Raw genomic sequence first — 23,826 nt, forward strand, 5'->3', positions numbered from 1 at the left:
AGCAGGGCGGCGTGGCGCTTTGCGTGGGACAGCGCAGCGGTGACGTTAGTGCTGACTCTACAGCAGATTCCCTACAGTGGGTTACAGTAGAAAAGCGCCCAGGTGGGTTCTGACTGTCTCCAGAGATGGAGACTCCACAGCCTGCCTGGGCAGCCTGTTCCTGTGCTCACAGGACAGGACAGGACAGGTCACCCTCACAGTTCCTCGTGTTCATATGGAACCTCCTGTGTTCCAGTATGTGCCCATTGTCCCTGTCCTTTCACTGGGCACCACTGAAATGAGCCCAGCCCCGTCCTCTCAACACTTGCACTTAAGGTATTTATGAACAGTGATGAGATCCCCCCTCAGCCTTCTTTTCTGCAGGCCCAGGGCTCTCATCTGCTCCTCTTAAATGATATGCTCCAGGCCCCTCGTCATCTTTCTGACACCTGCACTTTCAGTGGTATTTCTGCATATTGCCAACCTCTTCTGGCTAGATATTTGAGGAGGTGATCTTAGACAGCCAGCACGGTGTCACTAAGGGAAAGTAGTGCCTGACCCGTCTGGTGGCCTTCAATGATGGGGTGATGGCATTGGTGGACAGAGGCAACTGATGTTGTCTACCTGGACTTGTGCAAGGACTTTGACATGGTTCCCCACCACATCCTTATCTCTAAACTGGAGAGATTTGAAGGGTGGTCTATTTGGGGGATAAAGATTTGGTTGGATGATCACAGCAAGAAGGCTCTGACCAGTGGCTCAATGTCCATGTGGAGACTGGAGAGTGGTGTCCCCCAGGGGGCCATCTTGCTCTTCAGCATCTTTGTCAATGGCATAGGCAGTGGGATTGAGTGCACTCTCAGCACATTTATTGATGGCACCAAGCTGAGTGGTGCAGTTGACAAAATAGAAGAAAAGACCACCATCCAGAGGGACCTGGACAGGGTTGAAAAGTGGACCCATGAGAATCGAATGATATTCAACAAGGCTAGGTGTAGGGTATTGTACTTGGGTTTGGGCAATCTCAGATATGAATACAGACTGGGAGAAGAACAGACTGTGAGCAGCCCTGTTGCGAAGGACTTGAGGGTCCAAATGAATGAAAAGCTGGACATGAGCCAGCAGTTTATGCTTGCAGCCTGGAAGGCCAGCAATATCCTGAACTGCATTAAAAGAGGAGTAGCCAGCAGGGAGAGGGACGTGATTGTTCCCCTCTACTCTGCCCTCATGAGGGCTCAGGTACTTTCACTCTTCTACTGCTGGAGTATCAAGGTGTTTGTTTGTCTTTCCCCATCTACACTTCTGTATGGTCAAGTAACTTCTGTTTATCCAAGAGTGATTGGATCTGTACTATGGTTTGTCTACACAATGGCTGTATATACTCTGTATAGATCTATACAGTTTATGAAGCCTGAGTCAACTAAAGGTAGCAGAGCTAGATCAGACCTCCCTGCTCCTGCAGCTGAGGACTGGAGCCTGAAACTCAGAAGTATCTAAGTGGTTCTTCATAGGCTTAATGTCTTTGGAGCCATTTCATTTTTTCTGCACGTGTAGTAAGAGGGCTTCTGGGCTTTGGAGTTGAAAAAAGCAAGAAGGAGAATTACTGCAACTTTTGTAATGCTTCCACTAAAAGTACAGTTGTTGAGTTACAAATGCTTCAAAAAGTTCGCAGTGTATGGGAATTCAGAACCAAAGACTGCATTCAGTCCTTGATAATAAAGATGCTTATGCAATATTGTAAAACCCAGTAATAATAATTATGATAGAAACTAAACTTGGGATTAAATACTTGTGCTGAATTGCAGTGTACCTTAGTTTTAAAATTTCTATATAAGCATTTTCAGTAACCTTTATTTCAAAGATTTTGGAATCTCCAGATTTTCATTCACATGTTATTTGAAAAGCTTAATTAATGTTCTGTAAAGGTGTCCATTTAATTTTAATGTTCTTGAAACATCATGAACTGTTTAAGGTCTGGATTTTTGGCTTTTCACATAACTTTCATTACAGTAACTGAAAAGAAAATAATTTCAACCTGCCCTGTGTTTCCTTTCCTACATTTGCCTTGTGCTTGTTAAATATGGTTGCTGTTTCATGTACTTCTGCCTACATGAATTTTCTTGCCTTGGAGGAATTGTGTGGATCACTAACTGGCTCTGAAGTCCAGAGTCTTCTGTCTCATTTCCACTGATTTAAAATCCAGCCCACATCACAGGGGCTGTGAGAGTCACGGCACGGATGGCTGTGCTTCTGCACTACTCACTGCACTGTTGGGGCCTGATGATTTGGATTTACTGAGGCCTGATGGCTACTATAAAATTAACTGGTGAGTCAAGGTCTAGATCTCAATTCTTGCCAAGAAAATCTGTTTTGAAAATAAATGCACTTCTGTCTCAGACACACGCCTACTCTCTGCTAATGTTCATAGTGATGCAGGAAACAAGCCAGCTACTTGCCTATGAGACGTTTTTTTTCTATTGAGCATAATTTCCATATTCTTTCCATTCTTGTCCCTTTCGTTGCAAATTCTCCTCTAGCACTATGCTCTTTTCACCTGTTCCTGTGCTTTTCATTCCTCTGATCTATTTTCTGTGTATTGCTTTGTTCTGTTCTGCCTCCCAGGATTTTTTTTTTGACTGCTTTCCCTTTGAAAATTTTCTCCCTGACACTGTTCTCAAAGCTGAGGCAGTTACCTGAACATTATCAGGTTCTTTCCTTTATCATGTGTCACTTCCAGTCCCTCCTTCTCTTTCATGGCCGTGTGCTCTTCAAGCACTTTGTGATAAATTCTTTTTCTTCTTTTTCCCTTACAGGTGGTGGTTGCCTGTCCTTCTCCTGTGCCTGTCTTTTATTTTCCCTCTCCTCCAACATCAGTTTCTTGCTTTATTTCATTCTTTTGTCTCTTCATCCCAGTGACTTCAGCCTCTGGTTCAGTCTCCAGCCACCTGATGTTGTTTTGTTTATCTTCGGATGGAATCCCCCATATCCTTGGACAAAAATATGTCAAAAGCTCATTGGCTGTCAGAGATGAAGGCAGTAGATGAAGTGAAGTGGATTTAAAATGAATTATTTGACATGACTTGAACCTTAATTAGAAGCATTGTTAGGCTTTGGTATGTTTGTGGATATAAATAAGAAACATTCCAGTATGCCTTGATCTATGTGTTTACAGTGCAGCTTTGTAAATAATAAAACTTTTGTATTCTGTGCACTTCACTAACATTCTTCTTTTCTAATCTGAAATTTGTTACACACAATTGAGCCCCACAGCATTTTGAGAAAGTGCAGAATTATGGAAAGGCATATGAATTATGGAAAGGCAGTGTTTCTGAATCAGGCTCAGATGGATGGACGAATTAGGTTCTCAGCTCTCTTGAAAAGGAGATCCTGAGTATGACAAACAGGACACAAATATAATGTTTCAAAAATACAGGCCTGTGTAGCATGTACAAGGGCTTGCAGAAGGTTGTTGATAAGGCGTGGGACTGCAACCTGTTAGTCCTGTGTCACTCCTGTGCATGATCCTGGGTGCTGAAGATTCATAATAACAGTTATTTTAAACATGGCTGTCAGGTATGCTGTTGGAAGTGTTGAACATGGCTGTCAGGTATGCTGTTGGAAGTGTTGCTTGTGCTGGATGCAGAGTTCCAGTTCTTTTCTTCATGGCTCATCTTTGCTTTGTCTGAGTGGTGGAGTACACCCTGTGCTGCTATGTACTTCCATGCCTGAGCCCACTAATTTGCCTATGGTTTCTTAACTGACATTGCATACACTTCTTTTGATTTACAGTAAGTAAAACTAGGCTTGCTAGATTGCTACAGAGGGTCAACACTGCTGTCAGAAAGAGGTAACTTGTGCTCTGTTAAGAAAAATTCTGAATTTGGACAGCAAGGCATTCCTGCTTACAGTTGACACATTGGCTTGTTCGCACTGACGTGTCAGCAGCTTCTTTGCTGCTCAGCAAGTTGCCAAGGAGAGACAGAGGGGCCCCTTCCCGAAATGCAGTCAGCAGACACATACTTTTTGCCAGCACAGGACTTTAAGGTGCTTGTTGGCTCTTAAACAGGCGTTAAACTATCCATGTAATATAAAATAAACACTTAGCTCAGTGTCACTCAGAAAGCAGACTTTAAAATGTCTTGGCAAATAGCATTTAAATTGGCATCCCTAATGCTGTAAATGGATGTGTGCTGCAGGGCAGGCCACAGGTCGCTTTGCTTCCCTTAGCTTTGTTTTCATGCCTTACTTCTCTGCTCATTTTGCCAAGTGGTATTTCACTATGGAGATTGCTAATATTCAAAACAAGAACAGAAAGCTAGCAGGAAATTATTAAAGGGTTTTACAGAACATTCAAGCCCACTACTTACAATGACTCTCCCTCTTCCCCCTTAGAATCCTACAAACAGCTCCATTCTTTTTTTCCCATATGACTTGTTAACCTATTTGCTGAGCTCCAGAGGATGCAGGAATCATGATGTCTGTGCTCAGGAAGATAAAGTAACCTTAGCAGGAGTGTTCTGTGATTGCTCAGCCTTGCACTGTGATTGTCTTCTGGAGACAGCTGGTGTGGGGAGCAGAAAGGCTGCCAGAATCTCTCTTTAAAGTCTTAAAAATATTTAGTCTGCATTTGTCGTCGTTCCGCAATGAGCTTTTCATTAATAGGTAATCAATTTGCAGTCTTTGGAAGATTTGCTTAATGTGAACTGGCAGTTCAGTTTTGCAGTGTAATGAACCTCCATCATCCCTGCCAAGTTCTCAGGTGTTTTAGGCAGGATCTGCAAATCCAGATGTGCTCTACCCACTCTATTCTTTAAGGAGGAATTTCATGTTACTCAAGGAGTTATTGCATAGTGGTGTGCCTGGCTCCTCACCTTGTCATGCATGTGTGGTGGCCAGTTGTAAGAGCCGGTGTGGAAGAGGTGGTCTAAGCTGAAGTGAAGGAGAAAGAAGAACCACTCAGCAAAGGCTGTAGTGAAGAACCTTGTCCTGACAGGAGGACAGCACTCACAGTAGCATGATTGCGACTCCTATCTGATTAGTCAGGGCAGGCCTTGGGTCAGCATGTGAGATGTACAGACATCTTTCCTGAAGGATTTGAGCAGTCATGGCTGGAGAGTGTGACCTGGTTATTAAATGAACACTTGCTCGTGAGAGTAAATCTCTTCCTTCTTTGACAGCAGGATGATTTATTTACCATCAGCATTGCCACTGACAATTCAGAGGTTTAATGCAGCGTGGGATGAAATAATTAAGACGTAGGGCCTTACAAAATGTCTGTTAAAAAAGAACCAGACGTGACTTGAAACCAGATGACTTGTAAAAACCTTCAGAGCTTTTGCTATTTAGGCAAGAAGGCAGGTACCCATTGTTCTGTCCATTTTATATAAAATCAGTGGATGAGTCTAAAGTCAGCAATGAGTGGCTGTCATATCACCAACAGAAAGAGAGAGTAGTAATCACTGTGGATAGAATAAGTAAGATTTACAAGACCTGAATGGATGGTTGTGTATGTTTTTTTATTTTCTTCATTTCTGAGGGCAAAACTTTCATAAAACTCCCATTACATGTTTCTGGGATGCAGATATAAGTCAGCATTTCATAAATGCCAGCCTGATAGTGCTTCTTTGATATACACCAGTGTCCCTTGGAAAGTGATAATTCATTTGTCCTCATAATTTTCTTATTTTATACTTAAAATTATTTAGAGGAATTTTACTTGGAGATAGTCGAAGCGCCCTACCTAAAAACAGAGTTGGAAATGCTTTCTGGAAGTGGTAAGCATCAGGAAAACTTCCTGCTGAAGACTTGATTCTGCCCATTTCCATCTCTTGATGGCTTGTCTGCATTAGAGGCATCTGTAGCAAGGAAAAGGAAAATTAAATGGCATTTAAAGCATCAGTTTTCAGCTGTTTCTTCTCTTCAGTTGCATCATCCTGTTAGATTACTGTATCTTTGCTGTAGCACAGTCAGTTTGTCTTACAGTGTAGTTGACATAGAATCATAAAATCATAGAATCATAGAATTAGCTGGAATTAGTTGGAAAATAATAGAATTAGTTGGAAAAGACCTACAAGATCATCCAGTCCAACCATCCACCTACCACCAATAGCCCCACTAAACCACGTCCCTCAACGCTCTATCTAAATGTTTCTTGAACACCTCCAGGGACAGTGACTCCACCACCTCCCTGGGCAGCCCATTCCAGCGCCTGACCACTCTTTCAGAAAAGTAGAATTTCCTAACGTCCAGCCTACATCTCCCCTGGCACAACTTGAGGCCATTCCCCCACGTCCTGTCACTAGTTACAAGAGAGAAGAGGCCGACCCCCCGCTCACTACAACCTCCCTTCAGGTAGTTACAGAGAGCGATAAGGTCTCCCCTGAGCCTCCTCTTCTCCAGACTGAACAATCCCAGCTCCCTCAGCCGCTCCTCATGAGGCCTGTGCTCCAGACCCCTCACCAGCTTCGTCGCCCTCCTCTGAACACGCTCCAGGGCCTCAATGTCTTTCTTGCAGTGAAGGGCCCAAAACTGGACACAGTACTCGAGGTGAGGCCTCACCAGGGCTGAGTACAGAGGGACTATTACTTCCCTACTCCTACTGGCAACACTATTTCCGATACAAGCCAGGATGCCATTGGCCTTCTTGGACAGCTGGACACACTGCTGGCTCATGCTCAGCCGAGCATCGACCAATACCTGCAGGTCCGTTTCCTCCACACAGCCTTCCAGCCACTCTGCCCCAAGCCTGTAGCGTTGCCTGGGGTTGTTGTGGCCAAAGTGCAGGACCCGGCACTTGGTCTTGTTGAACCTCATTCCATTGGCTTCAGCCCAGAGATCCAGCCTGTCCAGATCTCTCTGTAGGGCCTCACTACCCCCAGGCAGATCTACACTTCCTGCCAGCTTGGTGTCATCTGCAAACTTACTGAGGGTGCTCTCAATGCCCTCATCCAGGTCATCAATAAAGATATTGAAGAGGACAGGCCCCAGCACCGACCCCTGGGGAACACCACTCGTGACCGGTCGCCAGCTGGATTTAACTCCATTCACCACCACTCTCTGGGCCCGGCCCTCCAGCCAGCTCCTTACCCAGCAAAGGGTGTACCTGTCCAGGCCACAGGCTGCCAGTTTCTCCAGGAGAATACTGTGGGAGACAGTGTCAAAGGCTTTGCTGAAGTCTAGGTAGACCACATCAACAGCCTTTCCCTCATCCACCAGATGGGTCACTCGATCACAGAAGGAGATCAGGTTGGTCAAGCAGGACCTGCCCTTCACAAACCCATGCTGGCTGGGCCTGATCCCCTGGTTGTCCTGCAAATGCCGCGTGATCTCTCTCAGGACAATCTGCTCCATAACATTCCCTGGCACTGAGGTCAGGCTGATCTGTAGTTCCCCAGATCCTCCTTATGACCCTTCTTGTAGATGGGAGTCACACTGGCAAGTCTCCAGTCTTCTGGGACCTCTCCAGTTGATTAGGAACGCCGATAGATGATGGAAAGCGGCTTGGCTATCTCCTCCACCAGCTCCCTCAGTACTCTCAGGTGGATCTCATCTGGCCCCATGGACTTGTGGTAGTCCAGGTGGAGTAGTAGGTCTCTGACTGTTTCCTCCTGAATCGTGGGGGGTTTATTCCACTCCCCATCCGAGACTTGCAGGTCAGAGAGTAGAGTACTCTGAGGAAAACTGGTCTGGCTTTTAAAGACAGATGTAAAGAAGGCATTGAGAACCTCAGCCTTTTCATTGTCCTCAGTGGCCACATTCCCAGTCGCGTCCAGTAAAGAATGGAGATTCTCCTTGTTCCTCCTCTTACTGTTAATATATTTGTAGAAGAGTTTCTTGTTTCTTTTAATCCCAGCAGCCAAGCTTAGTTCGAGCTGGGCCTTTGCCTTTCTAATTTTCTCCCTGCACATCCTAACAACCTCTTTGTACTCTCTCCGAGTTGCCTGTCCCTTCTTCCACAGGAGGTAGATTCTCTTTTTCTCCTGGAGCCTCAGGAAAAGCTCTCTGTTCATCCACGCCAGTCTCCTTCCCCGCCAGCTCGTCTTGCAGCTCAAGGGGACAGCCTGTTCCTGCGCCTTCAGGACTTCCTTCTTGAGGAGCAACCAGCCTTCCTGGACCCCCTTACCCTCCAAGACCGAATCCCAAGGGACCCTCCCTACCAGTCTCCTGAACAATTCAAAGTCTGCCCTCCGAAAGTCCAAGGTAGCAGTTTTGCTGTCCCCTCTCCTGGTTCCACCAAGAATTGAGAACTCTACCATTTCATGGTCACTATGTCCAAGACAGCCCCCAACTTCCACATCTCCCACCAGACCTTCCCTGTTTGTAAACAGCAGGTCTAGCAGGGCACCTCCCCTGGTAGGTTCTCTCACCAGCTGCAGAAGGAAGTTATCTTCCATACACTCTAGAAACCTCCTAGACTTATTCTTCTGCACCATGTTGTATTCCCAGCATATATCAGGAAAGTTGAAGTCTCCCGTGAGGACAAGGGCTGGCGATTGTGCAACTTCAGCCAGCTGTTTATAGAACGCCTCATCTGTCCCTTCATCCTGGTTAGATGGTCTATAACAGACCCCCACCAGGATGTCTGCCTTGTCAGCCTTTCCTTTGATCCTAACCCATAGAGATTCAACGTTATTTTCCCCAGTTGCATGCTCAATAGCTTGACATCTGGCCAAGGGAGGAATTTCTAGGTGCTGCTGTCAGAAACACCTCCTGGAAGAAAGCTCCAGAAAACAACAGTCACCTGAGTTTTATATATATCCTTAATTTAGATATTATGACTGTTATGGGTTTCTACTGCCTTTTCACCATGGGAACTACAATAATCTGTCCATTTATTTAACATAAGATGGTCATCAGAGTGAAACATTTTCAACATGCAAGAATTCGCACTTTGGCATTTTTCAGTGGAGCAGCAGAGCACGTCCCATGGTGCTCTGAGTTATGATGATGATCTGGAGGTAAGAAACTCCTTGCAACTATTTTGTCCCACCTACCTGTTGCCAATTTCCCTAGCAACAATGTCTCCTTTTTCCTTATACAAATTCCTCATAATTATTCATACTCCTCTTCTTGCTAGTTAATATGGAATTTAATAATAATTATTAAAGGCAAATATATTAATATCATTTAATTAAAAGATTTATGAAAGCTTATGATGCCTTCTGTGGCAAGGCTGTCTTCAATTTATACAGAATTAGCTAAAATTTAGCTATTTGGATTTAAATGTTCTTTGCTGGATGTTTGACTAGATGCTGACTAACATAAACCAAAATACTAATAGCAGCTTATTGTCTCAACTCTGCCCATACTAGTGCACCTGGGAGAGCTTAAATGAGGTAGGGAAAATATTAAAAAAAGGTGTGTGATTATGCAATTAAGCCATGTATCATGCTTGTGCCCAATGGGATGAACTGAAGGTTGCCCCAGCAACCTTAATTCTTGCATTTTCTTGCTTCTGAATACTTCTCTTTGAGATCCTAACAAAATAGCATGCTAACTTACTTATTTCATTTCTGTAGCTCATTATATAAGAGCAGAAATGTGCTTGAATTGTGGAGATGTGTACGTGAAGGCCAGCCCCTGTCATCAGCACCTTGCTGGTGAATATCTGATTACGTTGATTCACAGTTCTACTTTATTATTTTTATGTCAAATGCATTTGTGAATTTACGCTTGTACAAACACTGTTATGTGGAAGAGAGAAATAGCTGTCAGTGCAAAAGGATTACAGTTTAAATAATAGCTTATGTGTAACACATTGAGGGAGTAATAGAATAATGAGGACACAGCGTTCATCATTCTGGTGGCAAGACAGCAGTTACTAGGTGCTGCTGAGAACTCTTTACAGCTAGCGTGATGGAGAGGAGTTTTAAGAAAGGATATGAGGAAGAACAATGTGCTGGTTTGGGAGAGATCTACAGGAAGCTGGAGCTTGTGAAAGAATTAACAAAAGGACCGAGCACAGGCACGCTGATGAAAAAGGCCGTCTTTTCCAGCAGCTAGCACAGCAGTTGACTTTGTGCTATTATCTGAATTGGAGGTGGTATCAAATGTTTTTTATTCTTGACTGACCCATTTTTTTCTTCACCTTGCTTCTTTTAACAGTTTTAAGCAGATCTGCCAGTTTTAGTGCATCTTCCATGGTGCAAATATTACCAAAATTTTAGCATCTCATCACATATCCCTGTAGTTGTGTCAACTTCCAGCTGGATTGCAGCAATTTCAGGTACTTGGACATGGACCTTGCATCGCCTCAGGCACTTTGCTAGCATGGGCTGTGGTCACGCATCCCTCCAAGAATGATGTTTGCTTCCTGAATGCTGCCTTCTGCTTTTTGTATTGGCTTCGGTAGAATATTGAGTCAAATAGAGTTGCAGTTTTTACCTTCTGTGCCTGGAATCCAGTATATCCAAAAAATTCTATATTCAGATTTCTTGTTGTCAGATTAAGTCTCTGTGTTAGCTGTGTCTGTAGCATGTAGCACTTGGCCAATTATGTGTGCAGTAGCCACGTAGTCCTAAGGTGTAATCGTTAGGGCTTCTGGGTGGTGGTGATGTGTTTTGTGGTTCAAAATACCAGAGATAAGAAGTGTGGTTTATAACTGTCTTGCCAGCAGTGTCCTTCCCTCCCTGCAGGGAACATTTTAGTTTAGCTGCTAGTAGAGCCCCCAGCATGCTGCCCCAGGCACTGTGTGGATGGTCAGAATACTTCTGTGCATAACAATAACAATGTAGTTTAAATTGTTACATGCAAGCTTCTTAGTTTTATGCCCTTTTTCTGGTGGGGTACTCACCTTTCTTCTGCTCTTTGGCCTCCAAGGTCAAGGGCTTCATTTTGCTGTCACTAACCATTGGGAACAGGGTGACAAGATGTTAGCATCTGGGTCCTTCCCTAGGAAGAATAAGATGTCCATGTTGATGGTTTCTTCTTCCTCACTCTAGGGCCCAACTGAGGTTTCTTTGTATGTTAGCTAACACACTTTTACACCTATGTTGGTGTGTTGTTCAACACTGCGTCTGAAATTATGATGTGTGATGTTTTTCAAGTGTTAGATTCCTCTTTCAACCTAAGCCATTCTATGATTCTGTTTTTTTTAATTTGTTATTTGTTTTTGTGATCCCTAAAACCATCTTTGCCCAGGCCTGCAGGTCTGTATTTCATCAGCTAACCAATGGTGAACTCTTTGCAACTGTGGAGTCTCCAGTGCCAATCCTGTGCCCCAAGGTGAATCATCCTGTGCTTGTGCTCCTCTTTGCCATGTTCTGCATCTCTGCTTCCAGGGTATCTCTTGCTACACCACGCCTTTTTTTTCCTTCTACATTATGCTACAGTTGTAAAACCATGGTGGTACTGTACAAAGATAAAAGAAGTAAAGCAGACAAGCCATAGGCCTATCATCAATTAGAAAAACTGCTGCTCAGATGAAGTAAGTAAAACAAAGCTGTAGGCAAGGAGAGTTCAGACAACCAGCCAACCTGCTTCAGTCCTGAGGCACTGCAATCTCAGTACAAAGCCCAGAGCATGTTGCTAGCAATGACAATCCCATATTACAGGGATGAGTTACTAGCTTGCACAGCCACATCAGGAGGGACATTCCTGAGCCGAGGAATTCAGAGAAGTGAGAGTGGGAGAATGACAGCAAGAAGCCAAGACCTGCAGACTACCCCATTATAGTGGTGATTTGTGCCTTTGTCACAGATCTTTGGGTTTTGTTGCTATTCATTTTCCTACACTGTTTCTCACTTCTGTGCTCTGCTGGGTTATTGCTGCCTATTTGATACCTAATCTTACAGTCTGTCCTGCAAAATTCAACATGGTGTGGGGAATAGGGCAGGGTTTGTGCTGCTGCCACACGCTGGAATCAAATCCTAGCTCTCTTTAGTGTCACTTTTGGATTTTAATACAGTTGCAGATATTTATTCACTTGTGGCTCTTTAGAGTATGTTAATTGAAATGTGTGCAACTGCCAAGACCAATTACCCTCAGATTGCCTTGTCAATGCCTTTACAGCTGGATAAATGCTTTTATATGCTCATTTACAAAGGGTAATAGTGAGTAGGCTTTATTTCCTCTTTAGAATTAAGAGTTTGTTTTTGATTCAGATCTAAATAACATTCTGCTCTGAAGTTCTGCTTTAAATTGTGTTGCTTTTATCACATCTAATTCACATGTAGTATCTTCCTTGCAGAACAGGATGCTCTGTTGCTGAGCAGTGCCATGGGGGAAGCATGCTGTCTCTGTTATCCAGTGGTTTGAGTAGGGGCTGTGATGCCAGGGCTCCTGGGCTCTCTGCTATCCTCTGCTATCACCCCATTGAGGGGTTTTAAAGTAAATGTTATAACTATTTTTTCTGTTTTTTTCTTTTTATGTGTGTCCATTTGACTGATAGCAATTTGTATTTCAAAGTAAGGCACATTTTCTAAGCATAAAAATCTATGTCTGCTCATTTTTCATTGCTTTTATTGTACATTTTCTGGAATAAAAATAATCACGCCTTGTTAGTAACAGCAATCTTGCTGCTTGTATGATGGGAAACAACATTGGAAGTCACAGTCTCTCATCTCCGCTCCACTTTGTTCTCAACTGAAAATATTTTCCTTCTGCATTCTAATTGCCATGTCTTAATAAGTAATGGGGCTGCAAAGATAAGACTTGGAGATTCTGTGTGAATGTAATTATAGATACTTATTTTTTTAATATATAAGAAACGGAAGTGAATATTTATTCTTTATTATGAAGAGGAATCATGAGAGGAGCATAGGAATCTGTGTAGCATCTCATGCTTTTTAACGTATCAACAAGAAATACAGAAAAGGGGATGAACAAAAGATAATGTGGTGAAACTAGGCTTTCCAGCTGGAGAACTGGGAAAACCAGATGAAAACAGCAACTAGCAGACTTAAACATCAAGCAGTGGTCCTTTGCATACACACATCCATGCTCCCATTGGCAATGATTGTGCAAGTTCTTGATGTAGAGAGTTGTCCATGCTAAAAGTGAGGATGGATTCCAAAGTTCCCAGGTAAGTTTGTGGAGAAACAAATTCACTGATAGAAAACAAAACAGATAATATTTCAGGTTCAGAAATTCCCTTGAGGCTGAAAGGGCATCCTGGAGAAAGCACCATAAATACCTGCTTTTGAATACTTTTGGAGCTATACCTGGCTAGCAGGGCCTTTGATCTGAGCTAAGAGGTATACTCTTATGTTCTTGTAAAGAAAATCAATAAACACATGGGAGCTTACCCCTCTAGCTCTTTGTTTTTGTTCCCTCTTCTCTAGTATTTCCTTCAATGTGACAAAATCAAATGCTTTTTCCAAGCAGAAACTGTGCTTTTCCCACCAGTCCCATCTGATGTTACCTTGGTCCATCCTTACACTGTTCTTGTCGACGTCTCTGATGTCTTCTCCTTTGTTTATCCGTTCTCCTCTTAAAATACGATAGCTTCATTCTTTGCTTTCTGAGTTCTTCATCTTATCTGTCTCTCAGCATCTTCTCAAAAGGATCTTTCATTTCCTCTTCTGCTTTCTGTAGAGTCTTCACAAATCTTTTTCATTGCTGCCCTTGCATTTTTTCTTAACCTCTGGGCAACCTCCTTTAGAATTACACTCTAAGGCTCCCTACAAACAACTGTCTTATCATTCTCCTTAAAGCCTACCTTAAAATTTTTCTTTGCTGTGATGTGCTCAAGGAGGTTGTTCGTGGTTAACTTCCCAGCTGTCGTTCAGTTTTCCATGTTTTTTCAGTACTCCTCTCTTTGTAAGTGCTAATCTGCTGTCTCCGACCTCACTGTGACATACAAGTGTTTGGGGCGAGAGTGGTCTTTCTGGTGTATCTGAGTAAGGCACTAGAACCTGGTGTGTGTGACATAAATGTGAACCACAAATAAGCCATACTAAGGACAGAGCATAGCATTTCTCTGTGCTGCTGAACTTGTTTTATATTTTGACTATGACTACCTTTCATTCAGACAACATTTAGAAAAAAGTACTGGTGTATTTGGCTTTTGAAACATACCATTGCTGCAAACCTTAGCAAGCACATTAAAGTTATATTCTACTCCAGTTAAATTAGGGAACAAAGTGTTTTAAAGTTTTATGTTGGATCTATTCTCACTTCAGAGCCAAAGTGGACCTCCAGGAGGAAAGGCAGTACAACTGAGGCATTATGGACCTTTAGGTAAAAAACGGGTAAGATCACAAATCCATGACTTTTAAAACATTGTTTTATCCTTCTTTGTCCATGAGATGCAAACTAGATTCTGTCTGAACAATGGCTTGTTTTATGGCATTAGTAACATTCCAATTGATTTAACAATAAGGGGTTGCTCTAGAATATTCCACCGAGAAGGGAATTACACTTGCAAGGTAAAATAAAAATGGAAGCTAAAACAAAGGCACCATTTAGATAAACTGCAAAATGAAAAGATTTTTAAACAGTATGTCATATAAATTCAAAAATATAAGCTGACATAGGCTTGAGAAAACTGCCCGCTCTTGTTAGAAAATTCAGAACATATTCCAGATTCATTTAAGTAACATAGGAATATAAGCGTTAGAGAAAACAGTGTTAATTTTTTGACTGTTGAACTCCTGATAATTCTTTCACTGGCAGGCAGATAGGTGCTTAGAATAACAACCTTTAGCTAACTTCTTCTTTTATAGAGACAAAATGTAAGCTGATGTAGATGGGTTTATCGCCATTGGTATGAGTGGGGGAAGGACAGTTTACATGCTTTTAAACAGACCTTGTGATAAACAGCTTTTTTACCTTCTTGGAATAAATTATAGTCCTGTTAATTTTTTTTCCTTTTTAGTCTCTTAAAAGGGAAAGTTATTGACTTTCAAATAAAAAAATGAAAAAACACAGAAAACCCAACAGTATTTTTATCTTCATCACTAGAAAAATAACTGAACTAACTGGCATTGAATTGTTTATGATAAATGTCCTAAAAGCAGGTGTTCATGTGGGTAGCATTAAATCACAAACAACTGTTCTGCCATCATAGTCTTTTGAGAATTGTCTCATTTGGGCTTCCTTTACCCTTGGGAGAAAAAGGTTGCAGCCTGTGAATTTCCCTGGCTTCTGGCATATGCAAAATTCTCTGTTACTTTAAGCCACTGTGTGCTTTTTCACATCACTGTGCTTTTTACCTTTGTGGTGCTCTGCAGATAGCATAGCTTTGCTGGGTCTTGCAAACAGCCTTCACTTACACCCTGGGTTCACTGACAGCTCCACATGGCAATTAAGTTTAATAGACTGGAGAGACCTGTATTTAAAAAAGTGATTGATTTATTTTAAAACAACTCATTACACATTTCAAACTGAGGGAGAAATTTTACGCTGAGCAGTTAAACACCGTAATCAGCAACCTCATGTTCTAGCAGTTTATCTGTAATGACCAGTAATTGAAATTCATCCCTGCAGTGATCCGTTTCCTATTAATGATATTGTATCATGGTATCAACCCAATCCCAGCCCCAGGAGAGCAGCTCTCACCATTGCAGGAATGCAGACCTACTGGTCTTTGCAAGAAAACAGTATTCATCCAGAAGTCATATCTGAGCAGCTTTATATCTTAAACTAATTTCTAAGTGTAGTTTATATAATAACACTTAAGAAGTAATTGCTTTTGAGAAGTCTTAAACTATAGGTCATCTGTTTTATTTTGTGGTCAAAAGAAACAATTGTCAACTTTTAAACTGAAATTCAAGTGGACTTTCTTGAGTTTTGTTACTGGAATTACTCCTGTTTTGTTATGGGCTGCGAATTATCTTCGGACAATATATCCTCCAACCCACTGAACTATTGTTGCCAACTATTTGCAAATTTGGGGTTATTTGGTCTGTTCTATGCAAAAATGAACAGGGAAATGCTGGTCTTCTTTGCACCATTCATGGAGAAGTGCCTCTCTGTAAGTGAGCAAACCAGTCACAGTCTTGGTGTTCTAACTGCCTTCTTTTTCTTGCGCTAGGATGAAGATGCATCCACTGAAGTTGGAGAAGGAGTGGATGAGTGGTCAATAGCAAAGACTGTGGTCAAACCTCCAGATCAGCTGGAACTGACTGAAGCCGTGAGTGAAAAACTGTCTGTACTTGTCATGAGAGGCGTACAAAATTCCATAAACTGAAGCCTAGCTCTTACCCATTTGTTGAAGTTTTTTTTTTCAGAGGAACTTCTGCAAGATTAAGACTAATAGTTGTTAATGTACAGTGTCTAGAGCACAAGCCAAAATGGCTTTCAATAGGAAAGTGGGGAGAATCCACTTTGAAACAGCTCTGGGCTTAAGGCAAGGTAACTCTGTATGGAGTTGATCCAAGAGGGTAATGGGGCCAAGTCTTTCCTCAGATAAGGAGCACACCAGTGCTAACCCTGAGCTTTTCAGGAGGCAGAGGGAGTTTGACTCATAGAGTCATACAGAGAGGGGTCCTTTTGTTTTAAGGCCATTTCTTGTCCCCTTGGTTATTGCAATCAATCACCCTTCTAACTGCATTTTTCTCTCTTCTAATGGCTGTATAAAACTCTAGAGTTGCTCCCTGTCCTCCAAACAGCTCTGAAAAGGAAGCTACACATACTTCCTCCTCCTCAGACAGTGAAAACAGTTGACACCAGTACTGTTTTTTGTTTGAACTGGTTGAGCTTGCAAGCACTGCTACTGTGCTGAGTGTTTACTGGATTTTTAGAATGTGTGTGCTTCAAGACAAAGGTTTGTCTTTTTTGCCATACAAAATTCAACTAGCATTTTTCAAGTGCTACCACAGCTTAGATAAAAATTAACGTGACGACTAAAGAATTCAAGGAACCCGGTTGAAGTGTTATGATAGGAAGCAATATGACTTTGTTCTTGATCCTGCTCTGAGCTACCTTGGCTCACACCATTGTTCCTGTGGAGACATCAACTGCAAGCAAGATACCTGCAGCAAACATCCTAGAACTGAGTATAAAGGATCTGGTGATCTTTGTATGTTCTGTGTTGTCATAACAGTGAAATTTCTTTATGATACTGTTTTGTTTCTCTTCCAAAGGAATTAAAAGAGGAATTTACACGTGTTCTGACAGCTAATAATCCACATGCCCCTCAGAATATCGTCAGATACAACTTCAAAGTAAGTGTGGCATGACCTCTAAAACAAGGATGAGTTCTTTTGCAATTAGCTGTTTTTGAGTTTTCTTTTTATTTCTTATCAGGTAATTTATTTTTAATATGGCTTCATCTTGTTACATATTTACTGGCAATGCTTCCTAAAGGGATTTTGCAGAGGGTGAAAGCCTAAAAGCATTGACAAATTTATTCAGAAGCTGGAAATAACAATTACTCAACAAGTTTTGTCAGTGAATATAATTGGTGCACCTAATCTCAGGCAACGTTTATTTTGTTGCCTTTTTTCCATTCAGTGGTGACTACAGGATAAAAGGCAATCGTTTATTTGGCCTATAAGTAGTTATGCCTCAGTATCCTTAGATAAAGATTCAGTTGTTTGCATTACAGGAGAATTCTGAAATGTGTTTTGTGAAATCAGTGACAAGGGCTCTATTCATGATGAGTAGGAGTGAGCAGGGAAGGACGCATCAAAGACTGCTGGGAAACATCCAAGAGTCACACCTTCACATTTCTGTGTGCAGAGTATATGGTGCACTACCCTGGAGAGGCTTTCTTCAGCTAGCATTTACCACTAGCAGCATAGGCTGCTGCAGGGGCAGAGGGGAAGAATGGCTCTGCCTCCCACCCCTCCCTCAAAAGGGTTACACCTCCTGAAAGAAATGAGAGCCCACAGGCATAGCTCTTCCAGCTCTCACCTGGATTAACCCCAGCTTTAGGCAGGGAATAGACAACCAGGTGAAACAGAACATAGGTCCATGTAGATCCAATAGAACCATGTGATCAATGGTTCTATGTCAGGGTGGAGGCCAGTCAGGACTGGTGTCCCCCAAGGCTCAGTCTTGGGACCGGTGCTCTTCAACATCTTTATCAATGACATATACGATGCAATCGAGTGCAGCCTCAGCAAGTTTGCAGATGACACCAAGCTGAGCGATGCAGTCAATACATTGGAGAGAAGAGAAGCCATCCAGAGGGACCTGGACAGGCTGGAGAAGTGGGCCCACGAGAACCTGATGAGGTTCAACAAGGCCAAATGCAAGGTGCTGCACTTGGGCTGGGGCAATCCCAGGTATTTATACAGACTGGGGGAAGATCTCCTTGAGAGCAGCCCTGCAGAGAAGGACTTGGGGGTCCTGGCAGACGAGAAGCTGGACGTGAGCCAGCAGTGAGCGCTGGCAGCCCAGAAGGCCAACTATGTTCTGGGCTGCATTAAAAGAGGAGTGGCCAGCAGGGAGAGGGAGGTGATTGTCCCCCTCTACTGGGCTCCTGTGAGGCCCCATCTGCAGTACTGCATCCAGGCCTGGGGCCCCCAGGACAAGAAAGACGTGGAGCTCTTGGAACAAATCCAGAGGAGGGCCACCAAGATGATCAGAGGGCTGGAGCACCTCTCCTATGAAGAAAGGTTGAGGGAACTGGGCTTGTTTAGCTTGGAGAAGAGAAGGCTCCGGGGAGACCACATAGTGGCCTTCCAATACTTGAAGGGAGCATATAAACAGGAGGGGGAATGATTGTTCACGAGGGTGGATAGTGATAGGACAAGGGGGAATGGTTTTAAACTGAGACAGGGGAGATATAGGTTAGATACTAGGAGGAAGTTTTTCACTGAGAGGATGGTGATGCACTGGAACAGGTTGCCCAGAGAGGTTGTGGATGCCCCATCCCTGGAGGTATTCAAGGCCAGGCTGGACATGGCTCTGGGCAACCTGGTCTAGTGGTTGGCGACCCTGCACTCAGCAAGGGGATTGAAACTTGATGATCTTTGAGGTCCTTTCCAACCCAGGCCATTCTATGATTCATTCTATGACTCTATGAAATAGACCTGAGCGTATCTCATCTCTGCACTACTGCAAACAGTTTGACAACCATTATTCTAGATCATCAGAAAAATTCCAGTCCTGTGAAAGCTAGTGGGATCTCTTTCTTCTCTACTTAGAGTTGATGTTTTCCATCTTTATGGGATGGAAACAGGTGATAAGCAGTCCATATCTTCAAGTCCTCCACAGTGAGTGAGGTGGGCTCAATACTATGCTCTCATGGGTACAGGAAGCAGTCATATTTTTAAGAGGAAACTATTGAAGCTTCTGTGGTCTGCAGTCACTTCTGATTGCTTTTAGCTCTAAGTCTTAATATATAGTTTGAGCCTGAGTGCATGACTGCACTGTACAGTGACCTTCAAGCAAGTGCCAATAAAATTAGTTTCAAATACCTGAATTAGTGTAGTGCGTATAAGCCTGAGCACAGGGCTAAGAGCCTGTACTGTTTCCAAATCAGAGCTGCTCTCTCTGTATGGTGCTGCTCCCATATAGGAATGGCAGCTCATTCTGGTATCTCAGCACAAGAGAACATTGAAGTCTTTTAGGGAGTGCTGTGCAATAGAGATGTACTGGAATTATAGTTAAACTCCATTTCTGTGGTGGTTTTGGAGAGCTAGAGATTTCATGTTCTCGCTTCTTTTCCTTGTATTTTTAATTTATGACTTCCAGTGTCTTGAGATGAACTGCTGGAAAAAATTCAGTGTAAAAATATTAAGAGCAAACGTTTTATCAGTACGGGACTTCTTAGCTTTAGCAATTTAGGCTAAACAGTATTTCTGGCTTAAAAATATATTTCACCGTGCTGATTGTGTTGTTTTTTCATTTTTATAGGAACGAGCTTACAAGCCAATAAGCAATGTAGATCAAATAGCCATTCACTTCTCTTTGAATGGAAATATGATACTCAAAGATTCAGATGAAGGCAGGCGGCAGAGTCTGAGATTAAGCAATGCATCAGGTTGGTTTATTTTCTGAAATCACAATCATTTTCAGCTGGGCACTGGTACCATTTATTCAACATGAGGGAATAATCATACGTCACAACCACAGAATTGAACAGACTGCATTTTTCTCAAGAAACAAAAACAGAAAAACACACAAACAGCCAGATGTTTGCCACAGTGTAGAAAACAATGCCTGCTTTTGAAGCCAGGTGAACACCACCTACTGAAATTTTCAGAGCTAGCGTCTTTAAATGTCTTCTGCTACAATTGGTTAGACATACATGTCCAAAGTCCTTCCTTATCCTGCTTTGAGAATTTCAGCCATGGTTTAAAATTTTAAAGCAGATATGTTTAGAGTCAGGATGAGTGTTTGGGAAACTGTTATATACTTGACGCATTCTTCCTCTCTTATCATTATATCTACTAGACAATGTGAGATATAAGATACTGAGCTATCTGAACCTTTGATTTGAGCTAGTCATGTACGTGGACTTGTGCAAAGCATTTGACACTGTCCTGCATGACATCCTGGTTGCCAAATTGGAGAAAAATGGATTTGATGGATGGACCACTGGCTGGATAAGGAATTGGCTGGATAGCCATACTCAGAGAGTTGCAGTCAACAGCTCAGTAACCAAGTGGAGATTGGGGATGAGTGGCGTTCTTCAGGGATGAGTGCCTGAACTGGTGCTATTTAATATCTTTGTAAGCAACATGGACAGTGGAATTGAGTGCACCCTCAGCAAGTTTGCCAACGACACCAAGCTGAGAGGTGCAGTTGATACGCTAGAGGGAAGGATGCCATCTGGAGAGACCTGGACAGGCTTGAGATGTGGGCCCATGCCAACCTCATGAAGTTCAACAAGGCCAAGTACACAGTCCTGCGCCTGGATCGGGGCAATCCCAAGTACAAATACAGGCTGGGCAGAGAATGGATTGAGAGCAGCCCTGAGGAGAAGGATTTGGGACTGTTGGTTCATAAAAGAATCAGCATGAGCCAGCAATGTGTGCTTGCAGCTGAGAAGGCCAACTGTATCCTGGGTTGCATCAAGAGGAGTGCGACCAGCAGAAGAGGGAGGAGGTTCTGCCTGTCTGCTCTGCTCTCTTCAGACCCCACCTGGAGTACTGCATCCAGTTCTGGGACTTCCAATGCAAGAAGGACATGGAGTTGTTGGAGTGGGTCCAGAGGAGGGCCATGAAGGTGATCAGAGAGCTGGAGCACCTCCCCTATGAGGACAGGCTGAGAGAGTTGGGATTCTTCAGCCTGGAGAAGAGAAGGCTCTGTGGGCACCTTATAGCAGCCTTCCTGCACATGAAGGGGGCCTACAGAAAAGCTGGGGAGGGACTTTTTATAAGGGCATGTAGCAACAGGATGAGGGGAAATGGCTTTAAACAGAGAGAAAGTAGATTTGGACTAGATACTAGGAATAAATTCTTTACTGTGAGAGTGGTGAGACACTGGAACGTGTTGCCCAGAGAGGTTGTGGATGCTCCCTCCCTCAAGGTGTTCAAGGCCAGGCTGGATGGGGCTTTCATCAGCCTGGTCTAGAGGGAGGTGTCCCTGCCTATAGCATGGGGTTGGAACTAGATGATCTTAAAGTTCCCTTCCAACCCAAACCATTTGATGATTCTGTGGTTCTAGTATTGCAATTCTTATGTTATCAGTCAGGAAAGTTATTTTTATCAGACACTAAAGAGCCATGTTGTCAGGAAACATTTCTAGGTTAGAATTTTCATTTGGGAAATACTGTTTAGTGATTTTCTTATGTTTTGGCTGTTTGAGAAAGAAGCTGTGTTACAAAGAATGCCCTTTCAAGGTGGTAGCACAATGATATCACTGTTCCTGAGAACAGCTGTTACCTGTGACCTCGGAGGGGTAGTGCCTCTTTTCTTTTACACTTAACAAAATATGTATCATGATCTGAAGTACGACAGAATGCTAAATAGAATCGTCATTGCCATGAAAGCATGGATTGTCGATGTTGTGGCAGTACTTTTCATTGTGTGCAAACTAACTAGTTTAAAGCAGCTTGATGATAGCTAGCATCACTACACACTCAAGGCTGTGACTGGAATGTAGATATCCATCATTCTCTTAATACGGTGTTGTGGTTTAACCCAGCAGGCAGCTAGTACATTTATTTTTATCTGTATAAATAAGAACAAATCACACTCAAACTCTTTCGTACCTTAAAAGCATTGCTCATAGTTGTATGAAACAGCATATATTTTTAGAGTGCAGCAAGATCCAGAGCTGAAAGGATACTCCAGAAACAAAGTTACTCAGATCAGAAGTTATTCAGAAGTTTGATTTGAGTGAAAATCAGATTTTTTATTTCAGTTCAGTGAGAATTACTCAAGTCTAATCTAGTAATAACATTTCTTCTTTCTATGTCTTTGAGCAATCACCCTGCAAAATGGGGATCGGTTACTGTGTTGTCTAATGAGAGAGCATTAGAAAACAAAGCATTTGTATTTTAATACTTCAGAAGACAGGACAGTCTGCAGAATATCATATATTGTATCCTATTATCCTAGATTCATTCACTTATCTTTTCTGTCATCAGAAGAAGCTCCTTCTGAGTCTTCTGCAGTAGTATCTGAAGAGGCAGAGATTAAAGATGAAAAAAGCACAGAAGATACTCAGGTAATTCTCCATAGTCAGCTGATAGCGGTCCTTTTTATTTTTAATATTAGATTTGAAACTCTCTTTATTATAAAATGAGCTAACTGAGACTCTTCTGTAATCTCTTCTTTTGTGCCTGAGATTTCTCAGCTGTTGCTGAGATCCTACACTTTCCACTGAATAGCTGGGGTCCTCTTACCTTCAGTTTGGAGAATGTGTTCGGGGGGATGACAGGTCCCTCCATACTAGGTCTGTCTTCATCCAGATATTATATCATGATAGAGCGTAATTTGCTGGGACCTGGAATCTTTCTGAACAGTATTTGAAATCTGAATTTACCTGAAAGGGAAGTTGGTTAAAAACAAAATGTGGAGAAGTGAAAGCAGCAAGCGTAACTAGCTTAACTGAGGTGTGGCCAACTTAGAAACAGTTGGCTGATCAGGAAAGGAGTATGCTATGAGCAGTTTGTTCTCACCAGCACAGTGTCATGCCCTGTAATCAATTTCAGACTAGTTCAGATAGACTGTCTAGAAAAACAGTGAAAACATAAATTAATGGGACTCTAATACAGTCTTCTGATCCTTAGGTCCAATTCATTTTATCAAAGGCAGTCATGCTATATTATCCTATTCATATCAGGCTCTGTTTTAAAGTAACTTCACTTCCTGTTCTTCTCTTTCCCCATTTAGATACTTGTTCAGAATCTCCTTGCTCTGATAGCTAGAAGTCTCCTAATTATCATCTTACATATTTTGATCTTAAATTTTTCCATTGTCAACTTATTATGGCCATTTGACTAGGTACCAACATTGCTGTCTAGCTGAAACAGCTTTTGCTCTGTGATGTAACCCATCCTGCCCCCGCATCCTCTCAGCCACAGTGGGACTTACTCACTTATTTGCCTATTTCACTACTGTCCACCTCCAAATCTTCAGTGACAGTCTCTGCTCCTAGGCAGCAAAATTCCATCAGTCTGGTAAGTGCTTCAAAAGAAGGGAGGAAATACCTGATCCTTCCAGGGTTCTCTTGCAGGCTGCAGAAGAGGAAGAGGCAGAGGGGGCAGAGACAGCAGAAGCAGCTGAAGCACCAGAGGCAGAAGAGCCTCCTCCCCAGAGAGTAAAGGAGCAAAAGCTTGCAAACCAGTTCAACTTCATTGAGAGATCTTCAAGGACGCTTGACAACCCTTTGCGGGTATGCTGCTGCTGCAATTTCCTTCAGTGACCCAGAGAATCTTTCCTTTGGGTGGGCAAGTGGAGCATCAGTTTGTGCCATATTGTGTAATCCTTGTAGATGCTGGTAGGAAGGGGAAAAAAAAAAAAGCACAACAGTTTTTCAGTATGGCAAAACAACGTTTGACTATGG

At 42.7% G+C, this 23,826-nt stretch overlaps 1 protein-coding gene and 1 long non-coding RNA gene across 7 annotated transcripts in view; one reads left to right on the forward strand and one right to left on the reverse strand.

Moving 5' to 3' along the window:
- Positions 1 to 23,826, forward strand: part of DNAI1 (dynein axonemal intermediate chain 1) — a 139,903-nt gene that overhangs the window by 422 nt on the left and 115,655 nt on the right. For 4 of the 5 annotated variants that reach the window (XM_021379428.1, XM_021379429.1, XM_021379426.1 and 1 more), the window contains exons 2-7: positions 14,100 to 14,168; positions 15,953 to 16,051; positions 17,004 to 17,084; positions 19,726 to 19,852; positions 22,406 to 22,485; positions 23,497 to 23,655. In XM_021379428.1, coding sequence (XP_021235103.1) covers positions 14,100 to 14,168; positions 15,953 to 16,051; positions 17,004 to 17,084; positions 19,726 to 19,852; positions 22,406 to 22,485; positions 23,497 to 23,655 — 615 coding nt within the window. The remainder of the gene's footprint in view (positions 1 to 14,099; positions 14,169 to 15,952; positions 16,052 to 17,003; positions 17,085 to 19,725; positions 19,853 to 22,405; positions 22,486 to 23,496; positions 23,656 to 23,826) is intronic. The other variant, XM_021379427.1, reaches the window with a different exon arrangement.
- Positions 323 to 23,543, reverse strand: LOC110389300. 2 transcript variants are annotated; one of them, XR_002433110.1, is made up of 5 exons: positions 23,471 to 23,543; positions 22,664 to 22,803; positions 15,132 to 15,247; positions 10,772 to 10,869; positions 323 to 5,834 (listed from the first exon to the last, which is right to left on the reverse strand). It is a non-coding gene; the product is annotated as an uncharacterized LOC110389300 (long non-coding RNA). The 2 variants fall into 2 exon arrangements; XR_002433109.1 differs by having other exon boundaries at positions 22,664 to 23,485.

The sequence above is a fragment of the Numida meleagris genome, chromosome Z (genome assembly GCF_002078875.1).
Source record: "Numida meleagris isolate 19003 breed g44 Domestic line chromosome Z, NumMel1.0, whole genome shotgun sequence".
Lineage (NCBI taxonomy): Eukaryota > Metazoa > Chordata > Aves > Galliformes > Numididae > Numida > Numida meleagris.